Source organism: Lineus longissimus, chromosome 9 (assembly GCF_910592395.1).
Source record: "Lineus longissimus chromosome 9, tnLinLong1.2, whole genome shotgun sequence".
NCBI classification, from domain to species: Eukaryota; Metazoa; Nemertea; class Pilidiophora; order Heteronemertea; family Lineidae; genus Lineus; species Lineus longissimus.
In genome coordinates, this window is record NC_088316.1 from 19,399,822 (window position 1) to 19,422,536 (window position 22,715).

General features: G+C 42.7%; 3 protein-coding genes across 3 annotated transcripts; 2 read left to right on the top strand and 1 right to left on the bottom strand.

Annotated features, from left to right (window-relative positions):
* Nucleotides 1-542: 542 nt before the first annotated feature.
* On the top strand, nt 543-7,774 carry LOC135493426 (multidrug and toxin extrusion protein 1-like). Its single transcript, XM_064780768.1, has 17 exons — nt 543-1,007; nt 1,301-1,401; nt 1,749-1,853; nt 2,206-2,323; nt 2,558-2,657; nt 2,821-2,863; nt 3,042-3,086; nt 3,322-3,419; nt 3,700-3,797; nt 4,158-4,339; nt 4,624-4,732; nt 4,904-4,979; nt 5,355-5,424; nt 5,684-5,816; nt 6,290-6,384; nt 6,572-6,698; nt 6,885-7,774. The coding sequence occupies exons 1-17, from the start codon at nt 908-910 to the stop codon at nt 7,274-7,276; spliced, it is 1,992 nt and encodes a 663-aa protein (XP_064636838.1). The 5' UTR covers nt 543-907; the 3' UTR covers nt 7,277-7,774.
* Nucleotides 7,775-8,173: 399 nt separating this feature from the next.
* LOC135493402 (A disintegrin and metalloproteinase with thrombospondin motifs 19-like) lies at nt 8,174-16,415 on the top strand. The gene is made up of 17 exons (XM_064780730.1): nt 8,174-8,264; nt 8,413-8,461; nt 8,910-8,927; nt 9,350-9,627; nt 9,946-10,075; nt 10,977-11,089; nt 11,380-11,460; nt 11,795-11,899; nt 12,322-12,398; nt 12,676-12,710; nt 12,970-13,078; nt 13,706-13,834; nt 14,157-14,356; nt 14,705-14,914; nt 15,056-15,187; nt 15,457-15,739; nt 16,043-16,415. The coding sequence occupies exons 1-17, from the start codon at nt 8,187-8,189 to the stop codon at nt 16,371-16,373; spliced, it is 2,358 nt and encodes a 785-aa protein (XP_064636800.1). The 5' UTR covers nt 8,174-8,186; the 3' UTR covers nt 16,374-16,415.
* A 930-nt stretch (nt 16,416-17,345) lies between these two features.
* Nucleotides 17,346-22,598, bottom strand: LOC135493194 (progesterone-induced-blocking factor 1-like). Its single transcript, XM_064780255.1, has 11 exons — nt 22,177-22,598; nt 21,644-21,884; nt 21,407-21,526; nt 21,051-21,184; nt 20,613-20,903; nt 20,113-20,337; nt 19,558-19,874; nt 19,140-19,230; nt 18,598-18,831; nt 18,194-18,428; nt 17,346-18,028 (listed from the first exon to the last, which is right to left on the bottom strand). The coding sequence occupies exons 1-11, from the start codon at nt 22,509-22,511 to the stop codon at nt 17,939-17,941; spliced, it is 2,313 nt and encodes a 770-aa protein (XP_064636325.1). The 5' UTR covers nt 22,512-22,598; the 3' UTR covers nt 17,346-17,938.
* Between the last annotated feature and the right edge of the window lie 117 nt (nt 22,599-22,715).

The window sequence follows — 22,715 nt, forward strand, 5'->3', positions numbered from 1 at the left end:
TCTTTCTCATTAAACAAACGAAATCATTGCACTATAGGCGATTATTGACCAGACTGGTTAATAATTAAACATGACTTATTCCCGATACAACAGCATGCTATATTGACGTTACACGATACTCAATAGAGACATCATCGATCTTCGCTCCTTAACTTATAACGGTAATCAGGCATGCTTTGCTCGAGACTCCTCAAAGATGGCACAGGGTGAAAGGTCAACAAGATGGCGCATAGGTCAGAGGTCGTGTTTGTTTGTTGTGCTACCATCTGCTAAGTCAAGCATGACTGGGCTTCTTCTGCCGTCGCCAATTAATGACTTAAGGTGAAATCCTTTTAAAAAATCGCCATCTCACTAAAGACCACATGATTATCTTGTCACTGAAGGTCATTAGTCGATTCGATCAACTTAAATCAGTCCAGTTGATCATTATGAAGACTATCAATTTTAACCTGTGTTTATCATTGATAGGCCATTAGATTAATGACCTAAATGGAAAGTATACCCGTACGTCTGTGCTTATTAGTATAACAGTGTTAACCGTTTTGACAAACGTGACATGTCTCTGGAACACATCTTTCGTGGGGATTATTACCAATAACCCTTAACTTTACCATCGGTGTTAGTGATTGAATATCGTTGGTGGGTTATTACCCGGATTTAGCAATTGTCTTTTTCTTACTTAGATGCCTTCAATGTTTTGGAACCTTTGTTTTAACTTGTACGAGATGGTGATTCCCTATATCTAACTGTTTGGATTACAGCCTGGATTACGAAAGAATTCAAACGAGTTTTGAGGAAAATCAAAAGACATCACGCGTATGCGAAAAATAAAGGAATCAGGCTTCTCTTTCGTCAGTTACAGGCACACTAAAGCTTACTGTGTAGTTAACCAGGGGAAGAATCCGCCATGGAGGAACAGAACTATGCCAACAAGATAAAGGAAACCTATGGTGAAAAGGACAAGTTTAGGAAGAGTGAATCTTATGGCGCGATTACTATAGATTATGGTAGGTGGAGAACTATACTATGAATGTCGGACAGTTGAGAGATCATGCTAAACTCACTAGACTGGTCTGTGCTGATTTGATAGGTGTTGGCCATTCGATCCTTGAATAATTAAGTATTTCAACAAATAGTATGAAGCGTTTATAAAACCAAAAAGCCTCACTCACTATTGCTTTACTGCAGATTATCACTCCATCTATTAAGAACGTCTGTTGAGACAGAATCTTGTTAACGGCACCAATACATTCGCCGTTGTTGACTCGCCGCATAAGTTGTTTCTGATCTTTTCCAACAGATTCCCTTGCAATCGAAGGTGATGGACGGAAGACATGTGGCTGTTTCCCCTCTTGGTTCAAGATGGAACTCAAGCAGGTGTTTGACCTCGCTTGGTCCATGGTAAGACAGTATGTTTGCTGATGGCCAATTGTGGAGTCGAGTCAATTTTAAAAGGTGGTCTGGTGCCAGGATAGAAAAACAGTAAAAGATCCTCGAACCTGATGTGTCAAAATAAAGAACATGCACCACTGACGTCTAATAGCCTGATCCGATTCTTTCCCTTGGTATATCAAGGCAGATATACGCACATACATTTTGTCAAAAACTTATGTTTTCAAGTACTAAGTTTTTTATATCATAACATGGTGACCTGCCTGAATTTGCGATTCTTGTCACCAGAGGTGTATATGTATATGCCGTCTTTGTTAGGCCTCAAGTTATCTCAAGCTTTATGTTAACCCTTGCAGGTCATCGTCACACTGTTCTCAAATCTGATGGCGCCAATTTCAATAGCATTTGTAGGGAACTGGCTCGGCCCGACCGAGCTTGGAGGGGTGGCAATAGCAAATACTGTAAGTTAGATTTTAATACATGTTTATAGTTCTCCTGTTCAGTTCCCATGGAAAGTTTGTTCCGACCAGAACTGTAGGCTTGATGTAATGTCCATATGAACAATTCAGAACCAAAATCCTCTTAAACTCATTTTGGGGGAAATTTGGCTGTTGGTAGTAGGCTGGTAAAGCGACCACTTGGACTGTTTCTACTGCATGAGTCACGAAAAGATGCTAAGAAGTGCGAATACATTGGTTTCAAGACATATACACATCATTATCAAATAGAGTTTCCCGACCTTGAGGCATTTAGGTGACCCTTCCCTTTGCATTTATCAGACTTAACCCGAGTGTATTTATATCATCTTCGCAGCTTATCAACGTCACCGGGACCTGCATAGGGATTGGCCTCTCTACAGCTTGCGACACAGTATTCTCACAAGCGTACGGAAGTCCCAACAAGAAAAAAGTAGGAGTTTATTTACAAAGAGGTGAGCACTGGGTCGGGCCATCTTTTGGGGATTGTGGGCACGATCATAAATCTTGCTGATACTGGTACACTTATAGAAAACTCGAGGGCTTCACTCGGGAAACCGCACGACTTGAACAGGCGGTGTATTTCATTTGATGTAAGTCATTTACCTTGGCAGTTGCAACCTACCACAACGCCGTTACAGATGAACGATATTGGTATGTTGGAAATCAACTTCTTTCCATTCTTTTAGGTATCTATGTCATATCACTCTACCTGTTTCCATGTTGGGCCATCCACCTCAATGCTGAGACTATACTGGTGGCAGTAGGTCAGGAGAGAGAAATTGCCAAGTAAGTATTCCAATTCAGAAAAATATGGCGTATTTTGTGTTCTAGTACATCCGGTTCAGATCTATTACAGGATTGTCGCTGATCCACAACCGTCTTCAGCAATACTTCACTACATGTGTTAAAGAAACGTGACAATCATTGAGATCTTTACTTTCCCTTTCAGAATAGCAGCAGAATACATCCTTTATTTCATGCCTGGCTTACTAGTAAGTAACAATGATTTCCATCTTAGTTTCAAGCTCCACCACACTCCGTCCTTGCCTCTAGACCGGGCGGCAACCCCCATACCATAGGGCCCTACGGGAGCCTATTTCCGACCGTTGGGAACCGCACCAGTAGCTACATAGTTGTTTGTCGTTTACATGTTCTTGGATTTCATTTCAGTTTCTCTTCCTGAACCAAGTTTTGGTGAAGTACTTAAGAAACCAGGTAAGCAAGGGACAACATCGAGAGGCCTAACCCTTTCTGTAGCTAACCAAATTGATTTCCAATATCAGAACGATTGTTAGTAAGGACACAAACACCTAGACCAGTGTTATATTGTAACTGTGTCTTCCGATAGCATGCTTTGCACCCAGATCAAATGTTGGGAATTGCATTTCCCCGAGTTGCTAGGCTCCACTGTTCTGTACAGTAGATTATCACATTCTTTGCTTATCTTCAGAACGTTCTTTACCCAACCATTTTAACTGGAGCCTCTGGAACACTGGTGAATGCCTTAATGCACTACCTTTTGATCAGCCAGGCAGGACTTGGCATAACGTGAGTAAATATTGTGGACCGAAAATCAGATAACGGTACCAGTACCTTCAAAAATCAGCCATAATACCCGGTAATATCAGTTTAGGAAAGAAGAGAGAAAGAGAAGAGAATGAAATGTTATTGGTACGAGTAAAGTTATATTCCATTGAAGATGCAGAAACAGCTCTGTAAATGTTCCCCTTTCAAATCTGTATAAGCTTCGGAATGGTACCGAAGTAGCATTCATGTCCACAGCCGCAGCTACCATCATATTCACAGTTTACTTTGGTTTCCTTTCCAGGGGCTCGGCCATCGCTCAAGTCCTCGGCTTCTTCTTCATGTTCGCCACTACTCTCTTCTACACGATAGCCTTTAAGAAATACAAAGAAACCTGGGGTGGTAAGCGTACCATGAACGTATTTAAAAACACTGATATGGCTGTTCTTGGCATTTGAATTTCACTGGCATTGGTGTATTGTAACGTTAGGCTTACCAAATTTGTACCATCCATCAACACAGAGACAAATCAGTAGAGCGGACTCCTTCCCTCAACATCAAAATGTCAGCTTGGACTTTGAAAAAAACGTTCGACTGTGTGCTGCTGGCCGCAGCAGTGGTAGCTGCTGAACAACAATGGCCTACTAAGAAGACAGACTTTACCCAGATGATGAAGGACAGTGAATTCTCTAAAGTTATCATTTCTTTCTGATGATACCTAAAAAACTACATGGAAAGATGAAAATATGTATTTTCGTTTAGGTTGGTCAGTAGACGGCTTCCAAGAGTGGGGTGCACTGAACAAGCTGGCAGCTTCAGGAATGCTCATGTTATCACTGCAGTGGTGGGGCTTCGAGGTCGGAACCCTGCTCTCTGGAGTACTAGGAGAGGTCCAGTTGGCTGCACAGTCCGTGCTTTTTCAGATAGAGACCATTGTATACATGGTGAGTGAGAGTACAGGAGTACACCGATAATGTTATCGAAAAATGCATGTACTTGTGCAAGATTGTTCTTTTGGCATGATAGTTGAATTCTAACGATCACTGTACTGGCAGAAATGTTGTTGGCGGTTGATATACTCTGCACTAAAGATTATCTCGTAAGGAGTTTTCCCTCTGTTGCTTTGTTTTGACGTCGTTTCTGCAATAGTAGATTTTAGTTTTTGAACGCCATAACTGGAAAGTATTACACATCCGTGGAGCACATACAATAGCATTCTTATTTCCAGCTTCCAGTTGGTATAGGTATCGCCTGCAACATCCGAGTTGGACACCTTCTTGGAGCAAACAATCCGAGACAAGCGAAACGAGCGGCAATCATTGGATATTTCTGTTTTTGTAAGTTTCATGCCAGATTTTGAAGGTATTTTTCTAGCTTGTGGCAAATAGATTAGAAGAATTCGTTCTTTATGATGAGAATGACTTCACTCTGTCAGACTACTGAGGCGTTTGTCACCACTTCCACATTTCATTCAATAATTCTATTGAATTTATTTTTGTTTGTTGCAGGGACGACTGGCGTGGTTGTTGCCATTCTCCTTCTGGTCCTGAAAGATTACATCCCAAGAATATTCAGCAACGATGAGTGAGTCTTCTTGGCTAACCTCTCTTCTGTTGTGAACCAAGCAATTGGTCCAGGATTATCACAGCTTCATGGAGATTCACCGTCGTTGGTTCATGATCAAGCTGCCGTAATAGCAACTTTTGGTTGAGAATGTTGGTTGACAACTTAGTTAAGACTGAGCCATTATAAGTATAATCATGGGTAAAAGTGCTGAGCAGCTGTTGCTGTACAGTCATTACAAGATTTTCTACTATTGATGAGCCACTAAAGTCATGTCACACGAGCCAACACCTGTTCCTGTAGTACAACAAAATAAAATTGGCAGAGGAAGGCAAAAGCCTTTTTGAATAGATTGCATGTATCTTTCCATGAATGTGCTGTTTGTTTCTGTTTCAGGACTATTCTTGAGACAGCATCAAGTTATATGCCAATTCTTGCTTTATACAGTCTTGTCGATGGCACTTCGGTAAGTCTATCAGCAATTGTGCTGCTCGCAGCAATATCATTCACATTAATGACCATGAATACATGTAATTCAAGAAGATTTGTGTTTTTTTTTCTTTCTTTCAAGCCTACAAGTATAAATCATTACCAGTGTTACGAATTATGAGTGGCTAGTTACATTGACTCGTGGCCCAGGTGAATTTGAACAATCAATGTTACATTGCACAGCTCACTTTTGAATAGTAAATCCATAAAAATATGAAGAATATCTGTTGATGCAGGGAACGTCATCTGGTATCCTGAGAGGAGCTGGCCGCCAGATCGTAGCCGCAGCTATCATCTTCCTCGGGATGTACTGTGTAGGCCTTCCAGTAGGTCTACCACTCATGTTCATGACAGATTTGCAGACTGCAGGTACGTTGGTAACAACCTGTAGGAAGGCATCCTGGATTGTATTTGCCGTATTTACTCCTGCCATGATATTTTAAATCACAATCATTGTGATGCCCTGGCGGGGTTAGAGGCTAAGCAAGTACAAATGCAGGTCAAGAACCAGAACGAGCTTTGGTTAGTTGGGAGACTCTTGGACAGAGGATGGGACTACTGTAGTGGGCGAGCCATAAGTAAAGAGGCATGACAGGGCTTTCCACAACCAGATGGAACATGGGTTGCTCAGCCGTAGGACAGTGAGACTGGAAAAAGGGCCGGAGATGCAGCCAGCGCCACTGTTTCTCTGTAGTGAGATGAGGACAACGGCGGTGACAAGAAATCAAATTGGGGTTGTATAATGAATGGTAAATGATTGTCAAGGTATGGTTTCAGTGTTGAATCAACGGTAATGCACAGTTGTTTAAACAGATACGACACTGCCTTCCATTCTTTTCCAGGATTCTGGTGGGGTATTGTCGCTGGAAAATGTGTTGAAAATGTCATCTACATCACGACTGTTCTAAGGACGGACTGGGAGGAGGAGGCGAATCAGGTATGTTGCTCTCTTACCACAATCCTAACCCGTCCAACGTCCGCCATTGGCCTGCATTCTATGGACGTCTGTCGAATAGGTCGGCAATCAAATTGGTTATAATGTAGTTTTTCGAATACAAATATCCATTTTATCCATTTGAACTCTTTGGAAAATATCAATTGTATATATTGCTCTGACATTTCAGGCTCAGATTCGTGCAGGAATGACTGACTTCCTCTACGATGATGACAAACTTGTCGAGTCCTCCACTTCCTTCGAATCATCTATTTCATCCGAGGTGGAGACAGATCTCGACAATGACGAGACCGTGGGTGAGTTCATGGGCATTTTCTAGCAAATTATATATAGGGTGGCATTAGATTAGGCTATCAATATTTTTTGCTAGATCGAAGTTTTCTTTCATTGTTGATCAGGTAACTCATCAGAAAACACCTCAGTGGACCTATTTAAGGTCACAAAGCAATGTGTTACTAATTCTTTCTGACTTGTCACTCCAGGTCTGATGGTGAAAAAGCGGAGAAAACGGAGCGCTATCTCGTTTTCGTCTCGGACGGGCCCGGCCCTGCGACAGAAGAAATACTGCGGTCAATATAGCTGCAGCCAGATAGATATCGCACAGTTAGATGAAGAATACACAGAAAAGCTCACATCAGAGGAACTGCTTTGCAGGCGTGGTTTGACTCTCTTGGCCATGCTTATGATACTAGGACTTGGCCTATTTTGTCGGTTTGTGTTTGTGGTGTCTACCCCGATGGACAGTTCGCTCCATCAGCTATGTGTGCTTTGGAATATAACCTGGAATTCTACAGTGTTTCCTGTAAATAATAATAGCGTCATATTAGGAAACACCACCTATCCTATTTGCAATGAGACTCTGACACTTCTTTGAGAGTTATCGCACCGAACCCAAACAACTTTAGCTTATGCATCTTATTGTATTGCCGGATTCAAAGGCAAGCAAATACAAGCGTAATGGTTGCAAGGTGTAACTTGCTATTGAATAAGGCAGAATCTTTCATAACATGATTTTCTGCTCCTGGTGGGAAGCACATCCTTTGCGTGATAACTCTAACATTGGTGGGTTACTCAATCACTGTGATAGATATCCACATTGGCAAGTTTCAGTACATCTCTGTACAACCAACTGTACTTCTTTGATAATACAACAACTTCCGCAACAAATTCCACAGTTTGTTACTTTTCTGTCTTCGATTTTTTATTGCCTCTATTGTCCCTCTGGGTCATCCTGTTATACCCCTCAATGTGAATACTAATTAACTCACTCAATAAGGTCACTCTGAGTGTTTGGCTCACCTCTGGTGAAATCGTTGAGATGTCGGAAAAGGCTTCCTACTAATTTCTGTTCTTGAGCCTGTGACTAAAACCATCTTCCATCTCTACAAGTGTATACTTTCTTTGTCATAAATGACCACGAACTCATCATTTCCAACGTTGTAGTTTTTTCTTTCAATGTAAACGCAGTCATGCATTGTTTTATCAGCTGGTTGCGGGTGTCAGGCCCTAACAGTGTGGCATGTTGTAAGCTGCAACTCAAGGCAAAGGAAAAAAATCAATTTAAAAAGTCACAATTGAAATCAGTTTGAAAAAGCACGTTTCAGACATTTATCAAACAAAAATTTTGAAAGGTGGGAAAATATTGATAAATGGGTGAGAACTAAGGAGTCACTAACGTATGGTTTCATGTCGTAGCATAATAACTGGCACAATTATCAACATATAAGTATACTTGGTGCCTTCTTTGGAGCCATTCTCTCGATGCCGCGATCTTAAGACTCATCATGACACCACGGATTCTGACTGTTCTTACAGTTGGCCTTGTTTGTCTGCATTATGGACAGCCCAAGACTTTCCAAAAGGTAAGGAAATTTATTGACATTTATTTGCACCATTTCATCCGTTTAAAATGCGATGGACAACTTTGACGTATATTGTAACTTCTATTTTTGGTAATGTTCATTCACATGCCTATTGTGATAATGCAGCATAATTTCAACTCTCTTTCAGAGGGAGACTTCTGTGAAAGTTCAATTTGTCAAATCCTCAACCGCAGATTGTAAGTTCGTTTATATCTCAAACAATGTCATATTTGGTGGCTAGAGTGGAGCTAGAATGTTGGCCAAAACCTTGGCTCTCCCTCGGTTTTGGTCTGCATTAAAGCTCCACCCTGGCGGTTTTGGTGAATATCCAATACCTCCAGTTCGGTACTGATCAATTCCTTAAGCCACACAATTATTTTGATGAATTTCACGGAAATGTTCAATTGATGGTTTGGGACTAGAAATCTAAAAATGCATGCATGATGCCAATCAGGGTATCACCATCACGTTTTCAAGTTCGATTCAATACGTCGGCCAGAACTTCAAAGAGAAGGTTGTATCGAATCCCATTCGAAGATTGCTTTATTCTGTTTTTCTTCATGGTAGGCCTCTAATGAAATACGTCTATCAGAAAGAATGAAGTATTCTTTGTACCAGTAGTCTTGATCTGTTTTTGTGTTCCAGGGCCTGCAAGTAATGCAGGTAAGTCAAAAAGAACAATATCATCCGATTTAAATATCAAATTGCTTCTTTCTACATTAACCACTTAATGCTGTAAGACGTATATATACGCAAACTCTATCTGAACCGCTCTGCCGTAAGACGTATATATACGTCAGCCATCCACAGGATTGTTCCATGTAAAATTCTGTACTGAAAACCCTATTCAAACAATCGTGGGAAATCCCCAGCGTAAACTGAAACTGAGGAGGCTTCGTTCTTCACAAAAACACCAGCTGGCAGCACTTGATCTTGCCGCTGCAAAGATGTTTCCTGAAATTATATCTGGCAGAGCGGCATGGTGAGAAATTTTTGATTGCGGGATTTAGCGGTAAAACATCATTGGCCGTGCAGGCCATCTCATTAGGGCCTACATGTATATGTATTTGTTTTCATGATTTAAGAATCTTTCAAGAAAGAAACACCCATATTGACCGATCACAATCCCGGCGACAGCGCCAACAAGCGGCTCACCTTGACCGCGTTTGGCAAGGATTGGACCATATCTCTACAGAAGAATACCATGTTATATGGGAAGGATATGGCATTTGAGATCAGGGAACCATACAAAGGTGGCGTCATGGATACCCTTGCTCGCCCGGCGGATTGCTTCTATATCGGCACAGTGGAGGCTGGCGAGAATGAAGCAGGCTCAGCAGCAGTGTCCACTTGTAATGGAAAGGTAGGGAGGCGTAAAACTCGCAATTGAATTTACATCCAGTCATTCCGGACCACTGGTCATTGCCCGAAATGGTTCCTATAAAATGGTCCTGATTGTCCGAAACAGGCCGAATTGACTTTATACACAAGTTCTCGCGGATGCTCCCCACAGCTTAAAAAACTTAGAAAATCAGGTCATTTTAGAAAATTTCAGTCGGAGCAGTTTTCAGTCTTGATGATACATCCAGAATACATTTACATGCGTCCCCTTCTCCATACGCGTTCTCTTCTTTTTACTCATCAACTATCACCGTCTGCTTTACGCAACTCCATGTTTCAGGTGACAGGGACGCTTATCACAAACCTGAATGATTACATGATAAACCCAGTGATACGCAAGGGAAGAAAGAGGGCGACAGACGAAGACCCAATCGAGATGCTGATACGACACATTAACTCAACGATAGCCGGTGTGTATTGACCGTCTTGTTTGAACTTTGTTTGACAAGAAGTGGGCCCTCTGATTGTTAGGTTTTAGACATATCGAGACATCAGATCCTATACTTAAGGAATTGAACCCGAGGCGGAGGACCTTGGTTGAGTTACCAAGACACTCTCGACAATTTTAGCTCCACCCGAGAGTGTCTTGGTAACTCAACCAAGGTCCGAAGCCGAGGGTTCAATTTCTATTCTAAAATACCTCAAACTTAAAAAGATAGGCCACGAAATAACTTGAATATGTGCGAATTTGGCAAATTCCATCCATCGCCTGCCCGGAGCGCCGGTAGCGCCGTTGTTTACATTATGTTACGGCAGCGCGTACAGGAAGTCCGGATCGGCTCGCTCAAGTGATGCTAAAATCCGCGCAAATGGGCTATTTGGAGCGTTTTTCTCAGCAAATGTGTGTAGTGCTCATTAAAAAACTTAGGGTGGTTGATGCTTCCTTGGCTGATTTGTGTTTGAAGCAGTGTTTTGAGAGCCTCAAACATCTGAAGTGAGCTGTGTGCATGGTTTCCACATTTTAGTGCAACCCGAGGGAACTTTGGTAGAGCATCTTGGTTGCGTGTCCAAAACACTCCACTCTCAGAACGAGGCTTATGCATTTTCCATTTAAAAGTTGACTTTACGGTACCAAGGTATTTTAGAATACCAATTCAGTGCCATAGAAATACCTGTATATATTCGAGTTCTAAACTTGAATACAATAACCTTCAACTTAGGTCAAAACTGCAAGCCAACCTGGATCCCTCGATCTGCGAGCTTTGTGTTCGCTCCTTGATCTCGCCTATCTACCAAAACCCCCTCAGAGATGACACACTTGACTTTTTGATTTGAACATTCTGCATTAACCTGTGTTTATTTCTACTTCAGAAGGTCGTAGCCGTTCAAAGCGATCAGCCATAGCCGAGGAGATCCTACACCAGCCGCTGCTGAGGCCTGACGGAAGGGCCATCTTCTTCGAAACTGGAGTCGTTATCGACAGGGTTAGCGCTCCGATATTTCAAATATTTCCTCCATATTGGTCAAGAAATAAACCGTAAAGAGCGGAAAATGTCCGAATTCAATGCGCTACAAAAATGTACGCAATAAAGATACAAAAATATTTATTTCGTTGCCTGCAGTACTCTACAGATGCTGTTCATTTTAAATGCTTTACTCCAGTGTCGTACAGAAAGCTCTCATGTACATCTTCAAGCAATTTTCGGTAAAGACGTTCTAATCTTCTTTTTCAACAATCTCTGTTCATATACCACCTGGTTGTCTTTTACGACAGAGTTATACTGATGAACTACACAGCGTTCTTTACATCGAGTATGACGAACTACCACGATACGTCACAGATCTATTCAATGCGGTAAGTATAACCTCCTTTTCTACGACAAACTTGGCATAGCCAGTTAAAGTTAAAGATATCCGATAGAGACGTCGACACACATTGTATAAAGAAATAGATTCCTTTCATCAGTGACACATTCGTTTCATTGGTTTTGAGCTGCCCTATCCGTCACCAGATCGGTCTCGGCATATAAGGTGTGGTCTGCGCGCAGCGGAGACAGTGGGAAGTCTTCACGGGCGTTTTAGGGGCTATGATCTTACGACAGGAAACTGGCTGCCTCGGAAACAGCTGCTGTGGATAACACTTACCCAAAGTTATCTCAAACTAGTTGTCGTTATCTTTCTACCTGCAGGTGCAGTTGTGGTACCTGCACCCAACCCTCGGGTACCAGGTGTGGTTGACTCTACAGAAGGTGATCATTATACAGTACGACATTCCCGTGCAGGGAAAGACCGATGTAAGTTGTCAGGTTTGGTGGATGATCTTCTCTGTGTGAACTCCAGGTAGTGTGGCACCTCCACCCTACCAGAGCTGATTGACACCCTTACCACGGACCAAATGGCCGATTGGACAGAACAGAACGAGATTCTCCTGTGTGAGAAACCATACTGAGTTCGTTCTCTTATGTTGATGATAGGTTTGCTTCTCTGTTTGGGGAGGCGGTGATTTGTTCTGTCTCTTATTCACTGCCTTTACAGCTCGGTATATCCAGTCACTACTACATTGTAATAAAGAGGATAATAGCATTGACCCAGGGATGTGCGGAGAGCTGTTCCCATCCAGCTTAGCCACTCCCCCTGCTATAAAGCATTCCTTCTGGTCGTTGGAAGTATATTGGGCGGGGAGATGTTTGTTCCTCAAATCATTTCTCATTTTAAGTTAGCCAAGGCATGCGGATGGCAGGGGAAGACTTTCAGCGACTCTGCTAACTGGGATGGTACATTCCTACTTACTGGGTAAGCAACAACCTCCTCTCCAACGTTATCGTCTTTCCTAAGAAAGGCTTACATCCAAAACGTCCGCCATGACATGTCCTTGACGTTATTCTATCATAATAAAGACATACAATGTAAATTGATAGATATGCAACTAATTTAATCAATCTTACGTATATCGCAGTCGATATTTCGCCACCCTCGATGACCAGGGTCAGTTGGTAAGTGCGGAGTGAAATGTCCTCAAGCTCAGCGTGATATTTCGTCGCTCCTTCTTAATTCGTATTTTTCCTTCCAGTGACAAATCCATTCTTGGGGGAATCGGTGGACTGGGTAAGAGAAATACCAATAAAAGTGTTTAAATCTTTCTGTTTCTCAAATTAAGTCGACGAATCTCAATCTTTCAAGAATATCAAATTGGTCTTACCCACCCGTGTATCTACGAATAGTTGCCTTCTTCCATCTTTGCATTATCAACTTGCCTGCAAAACTTGTTCTACGAGTTCGAACTCTTTCGTCTAATACCAACGGCTAACGTATGTTTACGTCAATCTGCATCACTATAACTAATTTTCTTGATGTTTATTTTTAGCGTATCCTGGGACTGCGTGCGGCAATATCAATTATCATTGCGCTGGCATTTTGGTTAACAACCATCAGAGCTTGATGGCCCGTTCCATCGCACATGAGGGAGCACACGTGTAAGTTAGAAAGGCTTTCAGCCGAGGCTGACGAAATGAGCTGACACCTCCTGTAGTTGGGTTGGCCGCGAAAAAAGAAAAAGAAAATGTTGTCCACAACCGGATTCGAACATGCGCCCTTTGGATCGAACATCGTATTCTGCCATTTCAGACGAGCGCTCTACCAACTGCTCTGAAGTTTCTAAGACTTCTGACGTCAACTATTTGTCGAAATCTGATTGGCTGAAAGTCCCTGTACAAATGTACACTGTAGTGCCCGAAAGGTTCAGGAAAAAAATTCGCGGGCGGGCCGCCCCCGGTCTACAGAGAGAAATGCAGTGGTACAGATCTCAGATTCGAGATAGATCCTGGACTTCAGCAGAAAGCAGCCTCGCTATCAATAAACTGGCTCCCATTGAGGTGAAACAAACAGGGGCAAGACTCTTCACAGACTGTTCATACCTCAATATGCTAACATAACACTAATGACCTCCTCCTTCTCCACACAGGTCCCGTCATTTTACTCATCTGATACACAAATAATGTTTTGCCGCTTTCACCATGGTTGTATGCCTAACAGTGCCCTCGGCAGGATAATATTATCTTACTCTCACCACAGCTTGGTGTATCTCGGTCTTTTCTCTCCAGACTTGGTCCTATGGATGACTACGTAAAACCCTACTCGGACGTCTGTTACACTGGCATGATGAGAGAGGGGCTCTATGAAGACAGGGATTGGTCCACTTGCAGTGTTCAGATGCTGGAACAGTTTCTCCAGTAAGCAGTCCACTTGGGTGGCCGAGAAACGTTCTCGTTTAGTAAAAAGGCCGAGTGTACGTTTTACGACTGGTGTATAACAGTATTACCATAATGTCGCGAGAGTCTTGATCAGTTTGCGATTTGGAAACAGAGAAACTTGGTACTCACTTACCTACAATCTTGGTACTCACTTACCTACAATCCCAATAGCATAGAGAAAGGAGGACATCGGGGTGATGAGTATGGATTCCATCATACAGAGTTTACAACTTAACTCTTTGCGTCAGACACTGTTGGTGCTCACAGGTCCAATGAAGACAAAGGTTGTTCTCTTTCCCAGGACAAAGGCCAAGTTAACGAATTGCCTCCTGCGTGAGTCCACCCCCAGTCTTCCCTCTCTCAGTCGGCCTAAGTTCCTAAATAATGTGGCGTGGAGGTCGAGCGCTGAGCAGAGCAGTACCTACCACAGTGAGGTAGCTTGGGGAGCTTGGAAGGCGGTGGATGGGAGTATCACAGGAGTACCACATCTGGATCCCAACCGTAAGTAACCTGCCTACCAAGAGAAAGCACAAGGGCGTCGTGTTGTGATGACGCGGACAAGCGTGTCCTGCAATAGCGACCGCCAAGGACAGGCTGTCTCTGTCGCTTTGCCACTACAGTGCAGTGCGAGCTGCACTATCTGATCATGGCGTAAGGAACCAAACACGAGAGACTTTCGTTTGATATCACATGAAATATGCTGTAGCTTGCGACGAATATCACTCGAAGGAGCAGACTTATGCCTATGACACAGCAAATATATCCGAGGACAGTCCCCGGGATATCCCGAGTCACGTGCATCTCGCGTCGAACAAGATCATTCCTGCTAAACGTATCTTGCCCTTTTAGCTGTTTTTGGTAGCTGCACCCGGACGCAACCCGAGAAAGATCCCTGGCTGATGATAACCTTACCAAAGGAACACCGCGGCACCACCATCACAACCATCCATGTCTACAACAGGGAGGACTGCTGCGCTGATAGGCTGCACGATTTTGAAATCAGGGTCGGAGATAATGAGAAATTCCAGAAGAATCCACTGTGTCATTTTCATAAAGGAGGTAAGCCTACACTCTTTGTTCTTCAGCACAGCTTGGTAAGGCATTCATTCAATCATGAACATCCTCTGAAATTATGATAACTAACAAATTGCATGCATATCTATTACCTGTTGCTTCTAATCCATTGTTCGTCCTCTTCAGGTGTACCGGGCGGTCGGTATGGAATGGTTATCATCCGATGTGACAATCCGCTCTCTGGGAAATACGTCAGTATTCAAATCAAGGGCGGGGACAGGGAGATACTGACGGTGTGCGAGCTCATGGTCTATCAAGGTACGATCTTTAGGCGCAACGCCAAAATGTCCTTCCTCACAACTTCTAAGAGTGAACAACTTTTCCGTATTCCATGTATCACTAGGCTCATCTAGGGATACGGATTTTAAACTGAAAAATTACTTTTCTTAAAACTTTTTTGAGAACTGCTGTCTATTTACCGGTTATTAGGTCAATGCGCGAGATTGGGCTTCAACGATGAGCCGTTTGGCTCTTACTAGTTCATATACTGTACGGTAAGGAAGTAAGGTCTTGAATATTTCTTTTAGATGTCCAACTCCCCTTCTACAAGAATCCGAATTATAGCTGTGCCGATGCAATTTACGGCTGCGCAGGAGCAAAGCGATTTAACGGATGTGGAGGAGACCACAAGAAGACAAATTGTGCCTTCACCTGCGGGTTTTGCAAGCGTGAAGTGTCACATCCTACTATCCCGACGGGCACAATCCATCCTCCATACAGTACTGACGAGCCAACTTGCCGTGATGAGAGCAGGAGTTGTCCTCATCTTGTAGCGAATGGGGATTGCCTGGCGGGGGACAACATGAGAAGGTAGAGCCTGAGGGTGAAATGCAAACATGACCATCACCAGGAATATTAGAGAAACTCATTGAATTAGCGCAGTAATCACAAATATTCTTGTCTGTGACAAGTCCTCGGTACTGAAAAGAGATATGGCAAACCTATGTACTCTGTTAATGTATCTTGCATACATTATTGTCTTCAAAATGAGGTTAGCGCGCGAGAGTTGGGTGAACGAATCGGGATTTGTTTCCGCAGGGACTGCAAAATCATCAGGATTATTCGCATCGAGCTACAGTCAACTATTCAAAAGTTCCTTTCTTTATTTTGTAGATGCCCGCTCTCGTGTAATGGCTGCAAGCTACCAACGACTACTCCTGCGACCACCACAACGACGACATCAACCACAACCACGACCACAACAACCACCGAGCCACCTTGCCTCGACCAACGGCCTGATTGCCCTGGATGGGCATCCATGGGTCACTGCGCTCTAAACCCTGTCCTGCTACATGTCCAGTGCAGAAAGTCTTGCGGGTTGTGCAAACCCGAGACAGGTTGTGCTGACCAGGAGTACAACTGCCCTGCTTGGGCGAAAGCAGGAAATTGCGAATCGAGTCCGCACATTGTTCAAAACTGTAAGAAATCTTGTGGAGCCTGCTAATTGGTGAAATAATGTAACAGAAAAGAACTGCAATGAAATATATACCAGTATATTGTGTTTGTGTGACATCCCTCTCCCTGTCTCAGTGATGCACTGGATGAAGAGAACCCACTGACGCGATTTGTCGCTTTGCAAAAATCGCTGGAATTGTCCGCTACTACGACAAGTCGCCGCGTGCCGAATTTCATAACCTGTTCCCACGAGGGCGTTATCTCTGACGATTGACATCGAGGTCGCAAAGAGTTCATTTAGACACCTCTCACAGACCATTTGAGACTTGTCTTCACACGACCCAGAACTAGATATGATTGGACCAAACAGTAAATATACGTCAACGACCGGCGTACCCCTTTAACCATCTAGGCACCAGTGGTTTACAATATCCTCCGCCTCTCGATATGACGAATTAAGAAGCATAAAAGGTCTGAAGCTCAGGATACCCTAATTCCAATGTATCCTCGAAAATACCAGCAGCCGATTCGATCCATCGTCGGTAGTACTCGAACGCCCGGAATCAGTATGTGCTGCAGTTTGATAAGTTTGGATGCGGGGTATGATAATGATACTAATGAAAATGTTGACATCAGTATATGGTTGATGAGATAACAAGATAAGGAAGAAGAAAAAAAGAGAAAAGTGCGGCAGATTCACTGGGAGTCGAACCCGTGACCAGCCGATCCACAGTCAAACACTTTCAGCGCTGAACCGTCAAGGAGCTCTCTATTCAAGGTGTCTCGAAGACGGCCTGTCGGAGGACAACCTACCCCCGGGAACTTACTGGATGAACAGCTTAGATTGATGAAAGACTGTGACAATCTTGTCTCCTAGGCCTCATCACTGGAGTTTAATCCAAGGCGGCGAGATGGTGAATTGACTTTCACCAGTCGGGATCAAGAACATGAGACCGTCATCAATCCAGCAAGCAAATTGAAGAATACTAAATTGATTTAATAATTTGAACAATAACAAATGAGAAGATACAAATGTTTATATCTCTTAAGAAATATTTACATGTACATCAATCTGATCAGAGGATGACCAGCATCTACTCCATCTATTAATCTATTAAACATCCAAGAACTGCAGAAATATTCCAGTATGAGTGTCAAGAGTGGGCATCATCAGAAGTTTACTCACTATTAAAATCAAGTTCAATCTAAAAATAAAAACATGTCCAGCACCTACCCTAACACCACGTCCCCACATGGATCTTCCTGACAAAACTGTCTTCAGAACCCATGCACTGAGTTTTAAACCTGCTCGACCTTTGCGATAACATTTCTACACAGCCCATAACTTACAAGTTAAATGTTACAATACTTAGGTTTTGTTACTGGTAGGAGAGCATTGTTGTCTGCTACTAACGGTCAGAAAATTATTCTAACCTGGGTTCTCAGCCCATCTCTAAAATCTAAATTACAGACCTAAAATCTCTAAATCTTTTAGTACAATAAAAATTTACAGTTATGTATGTATGTATGATAAAAGGTTCAATATGTAGATCAGAAACTGATATCGCTTTTCCCTCTTCGATCAATTGGGCGTGGCTCACACAAGTCCATTCATTATGATGAGACGCCATAAACTTTTGCATACTTGGGTGTTTCAGTCTTTTGTTGAAGTTTCTTGTACCAGTTCGGTTGCTCGTTATTTATCTGAAAGGGAGAATAGAACCCCTACAGTGACAATACTCTTTAGAAGATGTCATGAAAAATCATTTCTTTTCATGAAATACAAGAATTTTGCCTCCATTTTGTCAGCATATGTCTTTGTCGAGGCTGTTAAATCAGCAAGCCCACATTTCAACGACAAGTACTTACAAAGATATGCGCCCCGGGTTTCTGCACATTCTCCTCTGGACGATCAAATGTGCTATGGGCAGGTTTTGTACGCGGTGTTCTCGGTCCTCGTGATGGTTGTTCGCGCCGATCGCTCATGTTGAGGACTATCTGCTTCATGAGTGTCATCTCCTCCCGTTGGTTGAGGAGTCGTTCCAAGTCAGCTGCCATCTGGTTCCTAACTCTCATGGACTCGGCCTTGTCTTTATCAAGATGCCTACAACAGGTAAAAGAAGCATTAGAATAGAACGAGGTCAAACGAGCCTTTTCAAATGGACTGTGTGTGTGCATATTCAGCTTCCAATTGTGACAGTTTCAAACAGCTTATTTTTATAATTCTTCTTTAACACTTTTTCACCTAAACCTAAAGCCGAGTTATGGCTCACCTGACATCCTCCTCCAGCGTGTCAATGTGCTTCTTCTGTTGCTGGACTTGAGTGTCCCTGACTCTGATGCTCTCTATCAGGTAGTTATAAGGCTGCTGAGCTTGATCAAGGATGTTGTTGGTGTTCTTCAACTCATCACCTAGCTGTCTTGTCTTAGTCTTCTCTCTCTCAATTTCGTTCCTGAGCGATGTGTTGGCTCGCTCCAGCTGGAGGACTCGCCGTGCAAGCTGTACACTGAAGATGAAAGAACAAGTAAGATATTTCAGACCAACACGCAGGCAACTGCTGCACTGCAGGCATGCACTGGCTCCTGTACAATTCAATTCTTCAGATATACTTACACTCTGCCATTTCAAACACATCCTTACAATGGATTTTGTGACGAACATCCTTTGCAGGGTTGTGCTTATCTCATCTTGGGCATGAAGTGTATGCCCAAATTAAAAACTGATCACCCAACGTCAAGAAAATCATACTGTGTGGTTATCAATCCCACCAAGATCAACAGAAAGAGACAGCAGGCCTTAGAGTACTCCTCTTACCTCTGTTTCAACCTTCGCTTGGCAGTGCTCGGTACATTAGCGCCATAACCGTAGGAAAACAGGACGCGTTCAGCATCATCTTCATTTTCAACTGGAAGAAAAAGAAATACGTACATTAATTGACAAACTGAACCAGACTCAGTATATAAGAGCATCACCAAATCTACCCATGTGAGTGGTAAAGAAATTGGGGGACCTACATTATTCAATATCTGTCCTCTCCCCTTCTGTATAAGCCCATCAGTGACCGTGCCTTTTACAACAGTTTCCATGACAGCGCCAGAAAGCCATGTGACTCCTAATGTGAGACTCTCAACTATTATAGGTTGGGAACGACTGATGAGTGTGTACGTGTAGAAGCTACCACTGTTCATCACATATAAAAGACAATCATCATGATACTCATTGTTTCACTCACTTTCAGCTGCTTGCATGACAACATCATCCAATTCTTGTTCCAGTTTTTCATATGTTTCCAACTTCTGAGCTTTCTCAGTCAAAGTAGTTTCCAACTCAGTGATTTTACGCTGAGTTGAATTTTGTAAGTGGTAGAATTCTTTTGTGAGCACGTCAAACTTGAGTTGAACTTTCTCATGATCTAGTTGTACTTCTTTCAAATTTCGAACCGTTTCCTCATACACCAACTGTGTTCTCTCCAGCTCAAATGACTTGATCTTCAAATCGTTTTGAAGCTCAGCAGATCTATTGTCGCCACTGATCTGGAGTTGACGAAAACTGAAAAACATAATAATGACAATATCTTGATTTCAAACTAAGGAAAAACTACTAGGAAGTTTAGAGAACTGTGCCAAATCAGTTGAGTTTTGTAAGTCACAGCCAAACTATATCAGGGTGCATTTAAGAAGTTTCAGAAGACATCAGCCCAGGTATCTTCCAAGTCAAGCAAGTAAAGACCTTGTTTGCAAGATTTGATAATGTTCCGTCTACTAATATTACATGTACATGAACTTACTCAGCCAAAAGCTGGTCATGTTTATTTACAGCATCTCTCTCTGTCACAATCGCCCGGTCTTTCTCCGACAAGGCGAGGTCCCTGGCTTCTCGAAGATTCCTGTTTTCCCTCTCGTACATCTCTCTGGTGCCAGTCTTGAGTCTGTCGATCTCACCATTAGTACGAACTCGGATCTTCTCAAGTTCTTCCTGCAGTTTACACTCGTACTCAGACTTGTACTGCTCTCTGGAAAGAAACTTAAAGATGAGAGGATTGACGAAAGATTGGGCTCGATGCTCTAGATGGTTCCTGATGTCCTATGACTTTTTGTGATAACACACAAGAAGCTCTACCCCAGAATACCACAGGAATGGCTGTCCAGGGGTATCGTCAACATTGAATCAGCAACAGAGTATATCTGGTTGAACCACCTTTACCTCTGAATGCAATGTTGGGTATAGGCCTCAAGACAAGTAGCAAATCTTCCCAAAACAGAATAAGTCGTATGACGACCGACCTACCGTGAGTTGATGTACTTCTCATACATCTCCTCTCTGGCCTTCTTAGTAAAGTCCAACTCGTTAGTGACGTTATGTAACCTCTCGTCACTATAGGAAAGCCTGTTATGTAACTCGTCTACTTGTTTACTGAGGTAGTCCTTGTCTTGGGTCATCAGAGCCAAGGATTGTTTGGTGGTGGCCAGGTCTTTCAGCAAGTCATCTCGTTCTCTTGTGGTTGATGTATTGGATGCGTCTAAGTAAGCAAATCGCTGTTTGAGTTCCAGGAGTTCCTGGTCCAGGTCATCACGTTCACTGAAACAAAATGTGGTGCTCTATGATCCAACAAGCTAACACCCAATTTCAATATGAAGGTCCTAGATCATATGCTTGAAAGGCTGATATTATTAAAATCATAGCCTAAAGTGATGAACCCCTTGCTCGGAAATCTATGCAGCATACCTTTTAGTCCTGTCATAGTTTTCAATGCGATATTCGCCATGTTTTACCAAGCCCTTCGTGTCTGCAAGTTCCAGCACCAGCTTTTGATATTTGACTTGAAGCTCACCATGTTCCCGTCGTTCAGTAGACAGTTGCTGAAAAAGGAACCATACAAACATGAAATGAGGGCAATGAGAGAAAGAACAGATCACCACACTCTCCGCATTTCTCTTTTGAATCTAACTTGTCTCCCAAATGCAAATGAATGGGTAGCCAACACTTCACAAAGTTCTAAACTACAATACAGAAGAAGTTGTGACAGGTGATGAGCAGCACTACAGGACATTTTTTGGTGTCTCATAAAAGAAAGTCTTTACCTCCTGAAGCTGGTCGACCTCCTCTCCAAACTGCCTCACATCATCGTTGATCTGTCTGTACTTACTCCTCAAGGCCTCATTCTCAACCTTCAACGGGTTCACAGCCTCGTACAACTTTTTCTGAAAGATGAGAGACAACCAGTGAGAAACTTCAGCTGTAATCATTTAGTTATAGTACAGGAAAGAATATTCTTAAACATAGTCATAATTACAAACACAATTTTCCAAAATACCTACAGAAACAAACGTCTTGAGAGACAAATCCGCATCATCTTGATCCCTGATCTCAAAATACTGATCTTCATCCATGAGAAGATCTCCCGCCAGACTCTGGCGTACATGGCCAGCTTTCTCCGACAACTTCTGATTGGCCACTTCAAGCTTTCGCTGTTTGTCAAGGATTGTTTCCATCTCCTGTCTGATGGAATCTTGACGGCGCCGTGACTCATCTTTCTGGATGTTGATCTGTGCTTCTAGTCTGAAAACAGAAATAAAGAGACATTTTTCCTATATGTAAGGACTTTGTGACTCAAGTCAATAGAATACACTTTTATGCTAACTGTTTAACAGTTGACTGGCTTTGTCACATCCACCTACACACTAGCTCTAGGTCTAGGAACTTTATAGATTGGATGGGATGGACACTGAAATTGTAAATGAGCACAAACAGTGGACATGTCAATTTAAACTATGGTTAATGAAGCCAAGGATTTAGACCGATAAAATCACAGCAATTGGTGGAATTCTTGAGAACTATGACGTGAAATCACCTCGCTTGCAAAAGTTGTTTCTGGTGCAAAGCATCAGTCAATTTCTCTTCCATCTCCTCCATCTTCTGCATATGCTCGACCTTCAAATTATCAATCAACAAGGTCTTTTGGGATTGCTCAATCTTTAAAAGCTGTACATCATGGGCTAGCTGTTTCCTTTCAAGTAGTTGACGGGTGATTCGACCAGATTTCTTTTTTTCATGGACTTCACTGACATCTGGCGATATTGAAAAATCTGTCGGTTCAGACGGCGTTTCAAGGCTGAAATCGTCCGATTCCAATTCTGTGAATGTTTTCGAAAGGTTCTTAGAGTCTTTAATTGTTGAGTCAGCCATATTTTAGGCCAGAATTACTTTTGATTATGATAAAAAAGCTACTTTTGTGGAAGTAAATAAAACGAAAGTTCGAAATTGGCACCAAAATATTTCCCACATCCGGGGATTTTTCAGTTTCGGCGCATGCGTAGTATTGTCAGCTATCTGGGTTGGTGTAAAATGGACACGCGGCCAGGTAAATGGAATTTCGGAGACATTGTCACA

Bases quoted from the DNA above. Each gene is read 5' to 3' on its own strand.
- LOC135493402 (XM_064780730.1), top strand. From the start codon at position 8,187: ATGACACCACGGATTCTGACTGTTCTTACAGTTGGCCTTGTTTGTCTG. The intron at 10,076-10,976 runs GTGTGTATTGAC...TTTCTACTTCAG, and splicing joins CATTAACTCAACGATAGCCG to AAGGTCGTAGCCGTTCAAAG. The intron at 12,711-12,969 runs GTAAGAGAAATA...GTTTATTTTTAG, and splicing joins TGGGGGAATCGGTGGACTGG to CGTATCCTGGGACTGCGTGC.
- LOC135493194 (XM_064780255.1), bottom strand. From the start codon at position 22,511: ATGGCTGACTCAACAATTAAAGACTCTAAGAACCTTTCGAAAACATTC. The intron at 20,904-21,050 runs GTATGCTGCATA...ATTTTGTTTCAG, and splicing joins AACTATGACAGGACTAAAAG to TGAACGTGATGACCTGGACC. The intron at 18,029-18,193 runs GTAAGTACTTGT...TCTCCCTTTCAG, and splicing joins AACCCGGGGCGCATATCTTT to ATAAATAACGAGCAACCGAA.
- LOC135493426 (XM_064780768.1), top strand. From the start codon at position 908: ATGGAGGAACAGAACTATGCCAACAAGATAAAGGAAACCTATGGTGAA. The intron at 2,864-3,041 runs GTAAGTAACAAT...ATTTCATTTCAG, and splicing joins ATTTCATGCCTGGCTTACTA to TTTCTCTTCCTGAACCAAGT. The intron at 3,798-4,157 runs GTAAGCGTACCA...ATTTTCGTTTAG, and splicing joins ATACAAAGAAACCTGGGGTG to GTTGGTCAGTAGACGGCTTC.